The sequence below is a fragment of the Ananas comosus genome, linkage group 16 (genome assembly GCF_001540865.1).
Source record: "Ananas comosus cultivar F153 linkage group 16, ASM154086v1, whole genome shotgun sequence".
NCBI classification, from domain to species: domain Eukaryota; kingdom Viridiplantae; phylum Streptophyta; class Magnoliopsida; order Poales; family Bromeliaceae; genus Ananas; species Ananas comosus.
In genome coordinates this window covers 3,505,007-3,517,744 of record NC_033636.1, presented here as the reverse complement: position 1 = coordinate 3,517,744, position 12,738 = coordinate 3,505,007, and the positions used below count along the sequence as shown (strand labels likewise).

Sequence of the window (12,738 nt, the reverse complement as noted above, 5' to 3'; positions counted from 1 at the left end):
CTTATTTTTACTTTATTTTCTCTTTAAATGATGTTATGTTTTTTGCCCTCAGTTTGATTTGGATGATTTTTTTTTTTTTGAGAGAAAAGTAGCATGCTATCCGCTTTGTTTATTTCTTTTTACAAACTAATTTAGCTGGAAATGTGAATCAACTAGAATTCGAACTTGGGATTTCAGGTACCAACTAGCAAGCCTTTTGCCACTTGCGCTCGGAAGAGTCGGTGGTGATTTGAATGGTTAATAATGCTTTGTCATGGTATTGGTTCCATTCTTTTATTCTCGCATTTGCTAACTGCATTGTTTATTTTTTTGCCAGCTACCCTATTTATTACTTTTTTAAATCTTTTTATCTCTGGAGCCTAAGATGATAGTAATGGTTTACATTAAAAAAGAGGTTGATCCCGCTATCGAAACATCTTCAAGGTGGAAAGTTTTCTTAAATACCCAAACTTCCTTAAATAAGTTTTTATTTGTTGCATAATATTGAGGATTTTATTTCTTTTGGAATTGTTGTGTTTTTCTTCGCAATTTTGCCGCTGCTGTTGAAAATTTATTCGAAAACCCTATATATATATATATATATAGAACTAGGCTACTAAGCTATTAATAGCACCAAGTTATTGGTGCTACCAAATTTTTGGCCATTGGATTAAGAGATGTGCGGTTAGGATGATGTGGGCCCCTAGGGTTGAGTGGGTGGTTGGTTGAATAGTATGATCTAACGGGTGAAAATGATCAAAAGGTAGATCTAACGGCGGAAAACTTGGTAGCACCAAGTGCTTCGTGCTATTAATAGCACAGTAGCTGGACTCTATATATATATATATAGCTAGGGCTACTATACTCTTATGAGTATAGAGCATTTCGTACTATACTCTTATGAGTATATATATTATTCATATATGTGGAATTTTAATGCTAAATTATTTATTTGTATTTTTTGTTTCAGTTAAGCTGCTGGATCAGGTAAAGGCCATAAGTGAAGACATATAGTCAATAGCAACATTCTAATCAATAATAATAATACAACTGTCATGTAAAAAAGAAAATTTAAACATTCTCCAATGTATGTTTAATTTTTATAACATATGTCGTCTATTTTGTGATTTTTTTTTTTGTTTTGATTTCTATCCCATCGGTGGCAGTGGCGGTGGCGGCGACGGCGACAGCGCCGCCACAGCGAGCTCGGCCGCAAAGCTCTGCCTCTTCGCCCCAGCAATTGTCGACGAGGGCGGCGAGATAGACGTATCTTTTTCCTTCAAATCGCTGAATCCCATCGTATAAGCCTCAAACTCCCAATTCCCACTAAAATTGAACCTAACTTGCGACAATTTTTTACGTTTATTTTGATAATTTGGTGCTTAATTAGTTCGATGGAATTACATGTTCTCGCGGACTGTTTGGTATAATGTTTACATAGATACACCACACGCACTAGGCCGCCATATTTCTCAATGCTGTAGCATCGGAATCATATTTCTCCTTCTAATCTTTCAAAATGTTTAGGTTGTTGATGTTGATTCTATTTCAAACCTGAGGAGCGAGCTCGGGCACCAGCTAGCTAAAAGGAGCCAATTCCTGAATCTAAGGTTGATTTTCTATTATTTCCTGACGTATCCATGTCTGTCTTCTGTTGTTTATTTGTCTCTAAGAGTGTAGTATGCAACTTCGAAAATCTTTATTTGGATGCATGACTTGCTTACATGAAAATCTTCGAACAAACAGAGTATGTTCTAATACAACAATGCCGGCCTTTTTTATTATCTACGAGCTTTATGTTATACAATTGTATGGAGATCGTAGACGCACTATATTAATTGATTTGTCTCTACTTCAAAATAACCTTTGCTTCCAACTTTACTATCAGGAAAACTTAATTTCCATTCAAACTACTATTGAATATATCTCCGCTCAACTCTATAAGTGGCTCATATTACTCATTATCCCTACAAAAATTTAGGGGAATTGGAGCAGTGGTGTATAAGATCCCTGAGCTTAACAACGACCAGATGCGGAAAATAAGCCTTCGAAGTGTGGATTTGGAAGACACAACCCCCATCTCACAGGTATGATTTTTTTGTTTACTTTCTCTGAGGTCCATCACCTATATGGCTTGATTAAGAATCACATATTGCTTCATTCCATATACAGAAATATGGCAGTGGTGGGCATCAGAATGCAAGTTCTTTTATGTTAAGATTATCTGAGTTTGAGAGCTGGAAATTACAAACCAAACCTACAGACAAGGCAATCAACTGAGCGTCTTTTGTAGAAAATTTAAAACATAGAATTTAAAATTGTATATTTTACCTTAATTACTAAAGCTAAAATTTTACTGTTTTAAATTTTAAATTTTAGTTCCTACATTTTAGATTTTAAATTTTATATTCAAATTATGAATGCTAACAGTTAAAAATATATATATATTAACTTACTGAAATATTATCTACCCGCCGGCGTCACACTCTTTTTTTAAATTTTATAAACTTAAATTTAAAAATTTAAATGATAACAACGGAAATATAGAAATATATTATTATATACTTTTATCCCAACTTTGGTAAATAATATTGAATAGTTTATTCAAAATATTTTAGAAATTGCGTAAATTTTCCGCCACGAAGCGCGGGCCTTCACTAGTTTGACATAATTTGACACGTTGAAATATTCATCTTTATCTTATCTTTTTTTGTATTACAAAAGAGTTAAATTAATTACAATTTTTTAGGTAATTTAAATGATCCCTCATCTTGCTTCCTTTTTGCCTAAATTGGCACCAGGTTGGTCCCAAATACGCACTCAATAGCATAGTTAATACAGATTCAACAAAAAAAAACAAAACACAAATTATACAGGAGTATTTCAAAAATTATTTTAAAAGCACGAACAAAAATCAGATAATATATATATATATATATATATATATATATATATATATATATATAGATATATATATATAGAACAGGGCTGCTGTGCTCTCAGGAGCACGGAGTGAAAGCACGGAGGCCTCGGTGCTCCTGAGCCATTTTCGATGATGGAGTTTTCGAATCGACGATCGACTCCGTTAAACTTGATCTAGCATATTTGAAGTTTCTAGAAATTAATTTTTGCAATTTTTCGATATCATTTACCTAGCAATCGAAATGATTCAAAATCAATAATTTTTAACGGCTGAAAATAAAAATTCTATAAAAAGTGATGATATAGCACTAAAATTCCGATCAGATATATTGATCTTGTTGTAGATAGTATAAAGAATTTTGTATCAAAATTTCAACTGATTTGAATACTTCTATACCATTAAACTTGAAAACAGCAGATATCAACCATTAAAAATTATGGATTTTGAATACTTTCGATCACTAGGTAAATGATATCAAAAAATCGCAAAAATTATTTTCTAGAAACTTCAAATGCGTTAGATCAAGTCTAACAGAGCCGAGCGTCGATTCGAAAATTCCATCATCGAAAACGGCTCAGGAGCACGGAGGCCTCCGTGCTCCTGAGAGCACAGCAGCCCTTCTCTATATATATATATATATATATATATAGTAGGGCTACTATACTCTTATGAGTATAGAGCCCTTTGTACTCATAAGTTGTTTTCGATGATGGAGCTTCCGAATCGACGATCCACTCCATTAAATATGATCTAGAGTATTTGAAACTTCTAAAAAATAAATAAGGCGATCGTACTCATAAGAGTATAGTAGCCGAACTCTATATATAAGTAGAATACATATTATATTAGTATAATATAATAAAAATCAAAATTATAATTTGGCGATATGGAATAGATATATTATGATCTTCATCCTAATAAATCTATAAATTCAGATAATTATTTTTTATGCAAATTTATAAAACTTTTCTCCATGAAAATTATTTCAACTATATTTGTATGTTCAAATACATAAGCTTTTTAATCAAAAAAAATACATAAGCTTTATAAAGGATGAATTATATGGTTTGTCTACTGAACTTGTTTATTACATCCTACTCAAAAAAGAGTGAATTAATCTACGTCTTCTAAAAAAGTATGGAAGCAGAAAGAACAATTCATCTAAACATACGTGTAGATATAATTAGGGAATTATTAGCAAATTTACTAGGTATGCTCAGTACAATGCCCAAAATATCCTCCTAATATTTGTAACCTGGTAAACAGGAATTAACCACGTAATACAAAATGCTTAAGATCGAGCAAACAACACTGGCATATCAGTCCTATATATTTCCTCTATTAAAGAAGGCCATTTTTTAACCTTATTTTTTACCTAGTCGTCTATAGTCCTACACACAATAAATAACGCCAACTTAAGAACTATCAAATTAAAGTTTCCTAACATTAATCTGCACATCAAGAAAAGTGATACAAACATACATAAGAGCATTGTAGAAGACTTCATGCCAAACATAAACAAGAAGTAGGGCACAAACCTTTAATTCCTCAGCCATTAGCTTGTTATTAGTATTTTGAATTCCCCTTTTGACTGCTATTTTTACTACTAAGCTCTTCTCCCAAAGCTTAAGAATAGCAGCAGCCAAACCTTGATGATGTCTATTTCTCCCTTCACAAAAATAAGGGAGTTAGACAAATAAAATAAGAGAATGAATAGAAAACAAAAAAAATGATAGCTTTGAGTTATAAGTAATTATTACCAAGTGCAAAATGACAAGGAAGAGTCCTGGCAAGCTTCCGTAAATTGGTCATCTCTGAATTCGTAAGTCGTGATCGCATTCCATTAGGGAGCAATCTAAATGGTGTTTTATAGCCCGAAATTTCTTCAGGCAGCAAGTCAGCATCCACAGGTAAAACACTAGTGCCCCACCAATCAAGAAAACGAGGACCTAGCTCATCGAGTAACTGATTATATTCTCGTTCCTCCTCTGTAACGCTATCAGCACATTCAAGGCTCAACTGAGATAGCTTGACCTGTTCCAAAGTGAGGGATGCCACCTGATTGTCATTCTCCTTCAATTTTGCAGTAGCTGAGGTATCTGGAATGAATAGTGAATCATCTTCATAGGATAATTTTGTGGAAGCAGATTTCAAGGATACAGATTGAGATTTTGAAGGTCTTTTATAATTATTCCCTCGATAGACTACCATAACACTTCCTGATCTCCACACAACCAATCCTCCAGTTCGGCGCTGATCAGCAGAGAACAAGATCAGGTAAGTCATCTTATTTGTTTGTTCACCTCAATCAGAAATCTAATTAAGAGGAAACATAAAAGGAAGATTTAGGGGAGTAGTCCTCTCCCAAATTTTTATTTTAAAATTAAACCCACTAAAATTTTATTTATAAATAGTCTTATGATAGAGAGAGAAAAGTGAAACGGTGAATGATTCACCGCATTCGTTAAAATTTTACCGTCCTATAAAAGCGGTGAATGGTTTACTGCTTTTAAAAGCGGTAAACCATTTACCGCTTTCTTCTCTCTTCTATTCCTTTTCTTCCCTCTTTTATGTCTCTGTAACAATATTAGGAGTAGTTATGAAAGCGGTGAATGGTTCACCGCAATTAAATGCGGTGGCTCATTTACCGCCTATATTATTTATTTTTTAAAAAACTCAATTTGATATATTAGAGGTCTATTTTTACAATTTTTTGTTCAAAAGACTAGTTTTATAATTATAAAAATCGATAGGATTATTTATAAATATAATTCAACATAAAATCCAAAAGAAGTGTCCAATATAGCACACAAAAAATAGGTGGCTCAAAATGCAACAAATTGGACAAAATTGATTCCAAAGAGAATGACAATGATCTATGAAGCATAGACACAAAGACAGGACATAGATATGGCACTTCAATAAGCTAATACTACAAATATTCAAATAATATGATACAACGCACTGAGAATACCCCAAAGAATATGGACAAATACATACATGTGCATGTAACAACCCAACCGGCTAGCAATAATAACTCATGGAGCCCAAATCACTAGCTCAAAATGCTTAAATCCAGTTATTATTACTAGGGTCTATGGTCTTTTATACTTCCAATCACAATCTCGTTCCCATCTGATGTGGGACTATTAAGGTGTCACAAACTGATGAATCAGCTCTAATACCAAATGTAACGACTCAACCCGCTAACAATAATAACTCGTTGAGCCCAAACTACTAGCCCAAAATGTTTAAGCCCAGTAACTATTACTAGGGTGTGTGGTCTCTTAAATTCTAAATCGAAACTCCTTTTCCATCTGATGTGAAACAATTGGGGCGTTACAAACTCTCCACGTTTAAACCTTGACGTCCTCGTCAGGTCCAAACCCAAAGTCCAAGCCCGATCACAACTTTGACACCCTCGCCATGTCCAAACTCAAAGTCCGATCACAGACATAATAGACCAAAATTACCAAGCGATGAATGTAACACCCCATATTTTTATTTTATTTATTTATTTGGATTATTTTGCATAATTACAAATTTTGGGGGTTTATGTGCAAATTGGCCTTTAACCCTAATTAATATTAGAACTCCCCATCTCTCTATTTCTCTTATTCGCTCTCTCACCCATATGTGCGCGGCTCTCTCTCATGCTATCCCTTTCTCGCTCTCTCTCTCATTCATGCACGATGGTCGCACGCACGACTTCTTGCTCCTTCTCATCCTCCAAAGTCATCGTCATAGATCTAGGCCGCCACTACTGCACTTCTTGATTGTTGTCTAAGCCGTTTGTATTCTGGTCGACGACATCTAGTTGGCCATCGTTTCATTCGTCGTCTCTAAAAAGGTTTCGTTGATCGAATTGATACTTGGCATTTAACCAAATGATTCTCGGAGTATTTAGAGGTAAGGAGCCTAACATCCGGAAGTTTATTTTTGGTAAAAAATTATAGAAATATGAGACGGTAACGAAAATCGCTTCTTGTATGGTTTTCAAAATAAGGATTAAGCATGCATATAAATTACAAATCATTGAAAAAAAAAATTATTTCTAAAGAGCTTAGATTTGACTGTTGTGCGATTTTAGAAAACGTGCTTTAGAAATTGCACTTAATGCAAATTCAATATTTGATACTTTGTTTCCTCTTAAATTATTGACTGGTAAACAATTTTAAAGTCGTGATGTCTCTTGATATATTGCTATAATGATGTTGGCCATGTCGACATGAATTTGTGATAGAAGCTAGCTTCGATTTTATGACGCACCTCCGAGTGCAATTTCATGACACGTCTTTGGGTGCAAATTTTATGACGCGCCTTCGGGTGCAAATTTTATGACGCGCCTTCGGGTGCAAATTTTATAACCCACCTTCGGATGTAATTCTGTGATGCACCTCCAGGTGCTATTTATACTCATCTTCGGGTGCTTTGGCTTGGTGATCATGCCTTCGGGTGTCTCAATGTGTGTTTAAGACCCTAACAAACGGATCGCTAGTTACCAGAGATTTTCGTTTTCAATTCTAATTTTTGAAGTAAGAATACTTTTGTTAAAGTTCTATTTCTCTTAGTTCTTTTGTAAAACATGCTTCTTTAAGACTCAAAATTTTGAAAAGTGATTTATAAAAATTTACGAAACAATTTATATCTGATTGTTTAGGAAATTTTTTGTTTTGCATACTTAAACTGACTAATGTGATATAAGGTTGCTTACCTAGGTATTGAGTCTAAAGAAAGAATAGAAGTCAAGCGGCCGTCCCAATTTGGGGTCTAGGAAGCCATCGTCCTACATTAACCATTCTACTCATACTTGAGTGGATTTAGACCATGAATTATGAAGGCAAGGTTCAATAGATCTATTGGGGCAGCTTTATTAATCCCATAAGGCATTAATTATAATGCCAATCAAGTAGTTCATGATGCTTGCTGCAATTATGAAATTTTAATGCTTTCTTGTGCATGATGGTGGTTTTTGGGATCATGAAGACAGATATCTAGGAGTTATGAATTTCCCATATCAGCCAATCAATAGCTATAAGAGAGTAACCTTGAATTCATAGCAAACGTAACTACTTAAGGTAAGAACTCGGCCATATAAATCAACTTAGAAGGAAAATAGTTGTAAATAGCAACATGTATGTCTTCCTATTAGCTATGTAATTGGAGCATTGACATTACAAAGCATTAAGAGATCAAAGCACCTCAAACATGGTTCCCTTGCATAGGATTGTTATAAGAGGGGAAAAAAAATTGGAACCTTGCATGCAGTGTCTAGGCATAAAGGAACCGATTTTTAGAATGAAACTACAACATCTCAGATGCAATACTGCTGACAATTGAACAACCATCACTAGTGCTATTAGAATGTTGGGCAATTGCTTATATACCCCTAAAAAGGTCCAGACTTTCTTATTTACCCCGCTTAGAAGGCTAATATAAAAAATGCTTTTTTATCGTTCCAAGTTCTTTGAAATATAATCATAGAGTTAAATTCTGTTAGTAAACTATTAGAAATAGTCGTTATCTCTATGAAATTACTATTTTTCCTTTCAAATATACCTTTCTACCGTCACCAACTTTTTGTATTTGTCCTTAAGTTAGAGGCAAAAGAAGTATTTTGACTTTTTGCCCTTTCTAATATACTCTTCTTCCGTCACTAACTTTTGTTATTTGCCCGTAAGTTAGAGGCAAAAGAGGTATTTTGACTTCTTTTTAACTCTGGTAGAAATTTAAACCCGATTTAACCCGAGATAACTTAATGGGTACTAATAATGGAATTATTTTTTGAGTAACGGAGAAATATACGAGAGATATTTATATGAAACAAAAAAGATAGGGGTATATAAGATATTTTCAAAAGTTTTAAGGGGTATATAGGTAATTATACATAGAATGTTTTCTTAGGTGGTAAGACAAGAAGCTACTGATGATATATTTTAGTTGTGGAAGAGTAAGAAAAAATGTTATATTAGACTTGTACTCTTTGGAAGTTCTCTATGGCAATATCAAATATCGATTATGGTTTCAATGTAATGCTTCATTCTAAATTGATGTAGGGTCACACAAAGGCCAAGGAATCCATTATCATAAAAGAAAAAAGGGGCTAGACAGCTTCTCAAAGTTCATAACATCTAGGATCAAAAAAGTGTTAAGCAACCAACCGTCCCTGGCGCATGTGGCAAAGAGCTTGGTGGTTGGTACCCGAGGTCCCAAGTTTGAATCCTAATTGATTCACATTTCCAGCTAAGTTTATTTCTAAAAGAAATAAATGAAGCGGGTAGCATCAGGTAGCATTCTATCTATCTCTCAAAAAAAGTGTTAAGCAAAAGGCCAACCAACAATCATATTATCATAGCACAAAATGGTCAACTCCAAATAGGTTCATGAAAATGATATCAGTCTGGTGCATAGAATACTTCAAATTGGCTTGTTAGTTATTAGCAAAATTGCCAAAACAAATGTTGGATTTTCAAGATGTGAATTTCAAGGATAGATGAGTGCAACTCTACAAGTCAAGTTCGGTAGCTGTGCTACCATTCCTTTATAGACCATGCATACGGAGTACAAGCATATTGCAGTTCTCTAACATCGAGTACTTCTTATCTAAAAGATCACAACAAAGTTAACCAAGAGGAGCAGGAGATGGACGAATATTAGTCATAACCGCTAATTCTTAGATAATACACATCCATAGCCTGAAACTTCAAATCAATTTTTCAGAAGGTTAGCTGCAGTGTATGTAAGCAATTGGTAAGGCGCATAATGCATATGTATTATGTAGGTGCAAACGTGCATAAGCTCCTCACGATAAAAAGTACGTATAAATGTCAATAATTGTGAGAAAGGGGGTGAAATCGTACATAAGCAGTTCATCAGAAAGAAAGAAAGAAACGCGCTTGTACATGGAACTATGCTAGTCTCACGCATGAAGATTTTATGGCCTGTTAACATATTGAAACAAGCTGTCTGATCATAACGGATGCTATAAGGGAGCTTCTTTAAGCAATTACACGGTAGGAGTTCGCTGTTCATCTATTGTGATATCTCAACAACTTCGATATTTTAGTATAGTAAGCTCCCCTTAGGAGGAGACTTATCATGTTCTAAGAAAAATGATCAAGAGGTTATGCACCATACACTCGTAAATATCTTTTTCATCCTTTCCATCAACAGTGCAAGCAAGACATTCATGCATTCGAACAGGCTCGGATGTTCACAAGTGGATATGTCCAAGGTAAATCTACAGTCAGTAGACTAACGAAATGTAAGGAAATTTTTAAAATAATATATTTTGTTCTCTGATTTTTAGTAAATGGATGCAATTCTTAGTGAATGGATGCAACCTTTAGTGAGTGGATGCGACTCTAAATCAAAAGGTTCAACTATTACTAAGTGAATGTGAAAAGAAGTGGCTTTTAGTGAAAGGATTAGCAAGAAAAGACACAACTATATAGTTTGCCTCTTCGAGCATATGTCCGTTGGAATTAATTCTTATGTTCATTGAACTTAACTAAGTGAATGTGAAAAGATGCGACTCTAAGTCAAAAGGTGAACCTTTAGTGAGTGGATGCGACTCTAAATCAAAAGATTCAACTCTTACTAAGTGAATGTGAAAAGAAGTGACTTTTGGTGAAAGGATTAGCAAGAAAAGACACAACTATATAATGTGCCTTTTCGAGCATATATCCGTTGGAATTAATTATTACATTCATTGAACTTAACTCATATAACTAATTGGTAGTTATGATCAAACGAAGAGTCACAATTGAAAGGTCACTTTACGAAACATTCGTTCATAAAGTATCACTTCATGAAGCCCGTTCGTGATCTATATAAGCCCATAACGTTGATTACTGTAGTACAAACTACAAACAATTGAAGAGTCTCCATTAATAATAATAATAATTTCATTCTTTTTTTTATTCTATTTCTTTTAGCAACTTAATCGAGTGAGTGCCCAAAGGCTCAACTTCCTGTGTGCAAACGCATCTAAGTTTTGTGCTTCATTGCATCCTGGGAGGCTGTTCGTTGACCCAGTGCACCAAATTGTTTGAACAGTGGGGACGGATTAAGCCTTAAGAAGAGTGGCATTGCTACACGCCTTAAAGCCTTTTTCATCTTTCTACTTCATACCTTTTCACTATTTGTTTCCAACACCAAGTGCTAAGCACATTGAATATCATATTACTATCTATCAAATCCACTGCATGACTAGTATCTGCAACCGCTGGACTTGATCAAAAGTGGTTTAGCCAACTGGGACACGTTGGTGTATGATCTTTAGGAGACACAGCAACAGAAATGACCGAGAAAAGAAAAAAAAAGGATCAAGCAAGAACTGGTTACCAACCTCAACGAGTTCATGAGCCGTCTTCATGTCATGGGCCAGTGATTCGTGAAACTTAAGGCGCACCAATTCCGACTTCCTCCATGCATCGTGAATCTTCTCAGCAATGGCCTGCGTTACCCCAGCCTTGGGCACCGTAATCCTCTCCCGTAGTGTCATCCCTAAACGCCTCAGCCGCCTCAGCTCTGAATCCTCAATCGTTAGCTCCGCAAGGGTCGGTGCCTTCACCCTCTTCCTCTTGACCCCATCCTCCGCTGAGCCGTCTTGGCCTTCCTGGACTTTGTGTTCCCTTTCCCACGGCAGCAAAGTCCCGTCAAAATCAGAGGGCAGCTGATCGGGCCGGCTCCATGTCCGCTCCAGCAAGTCGCCCAAGCGCTCGTTCCCGTCCAACGGGATTTCCTCCGCCGCCAGGACGTCCTCATTCTCGTCGAGGCCGTGGCCTAGTCCTAGGATTCGAAGCCGGTGCACGATCCTCTCGATGGAGCCACCCGCACCACCCGGACCCGGTTGGGGGCTGCCATCCGCTGGACGGTCTACGGAGGCGCTTTTGGGGGACGGAGTAGGTGGAAGAGAGTCGAGAGGCGCCCACTGCTGGAGCCATGGAGCAGAGAGGGGCCGGGAACGGGTGGGGGTGGAAGAGGTTGTAGGGTTTCGCTTGCCGTCCTCGTGGTCGGCTGCGGCAGCGGCGTCATCCCAGGGGTACCGCCGCGGGGCCCGCCGGGAGTTGGAATCGCCTCCGCTCTCGGCGACGCGAAGGGAGCCAGAGGCAGAGGCGGAGACAGAGAAGAGGAGGCGGAAGCGGAAGCCGAGAAAGGAGAGGGAGGGACGGGAGCTCCACGGGAGGGAGCGATGGAATGGGAGCTCCGATATCTTGGCCGTGGACGAGGAGAGAGCCATTCTCTACTAATAACTTTGAAGATGTTCGGGGTTCTGCTCACAAAAAGAAGCAAAAGGCGACATGAAAGAGGCAGAGAAAGAGCTGCAAAGAAAAGGCGGATAAGCTGCTTGCGATATTTTGCGTGGAATACAACGGAAATGCTAGTTCTGCAACCAAAAGGTTATGGGCCGTTTGTTTTGGTGTAAGTGGAGTGATATAACTCAAGTTTCATTACTTTCGTTATTTATTTTAATATAAATGAAAAATATAATATAATTTAAATTACGTTAGAGCTCCACCTCACCTACTCTCGACTTCCTCCTCTAAAGTGCCGACTCGACTTTCACTACACTCAACCTCCTCTAAAAAATTTATTAAACAGTAAAACCTAAACTCTACTTCCTTTATAATGGGTTAGAATTACCTTATTTATAATAAATTAGAATTATCTTTAAATAATAATAAAAAAATTAATTATATAATAGATTAAATTTTATAGTGGTAAATTTGCTACTATATTTAGGAGATAATGAGATCCACTTACTTACATCAAAACAAACAACGGAACTCAAAAAACTAATTTTACCAGCACCAAGTTACATCAAAACAAAC

General features: G+C 36.3%; 1 protein-coding gene across 2 annotated transcripts in view; it reads right to left on the bottom strand.

The window, feature by feature from the left end:
• Positions 1-12,284, bottom strand: part of LOC109722335 (CRM-domain containing factor CFM3, chloroplastic/mitochondrial) — a 56,160-nt gene extending 43,876 nt beyond the window's left edge. Inside the window, exons 1-3 of one of the 2 annotated variants that reach the window (XM_020250359.1) lie at positions 11,253-12,284; positions 4,663-5,155; positions 4,441-4,571 (exon numbers count right to left, since the gene is read on the bottom strand). In XM_020250359.1, the coding sequence (XP_020105948.1) occupies positions 4,441-4,571; positions 4,663-5,155; positions 11,253-12,146 (1,518 nt within the window). In that variant the 5' untranslated portion in view covers positions 12,147-12,284. The remainder of the gene's footprint in view (positions 1-4,440; positions 4,572-4,662; positions 5,156-11,252) is intronic. The other variant, XM_020250358.1, reaches the window with a different exon arrangement.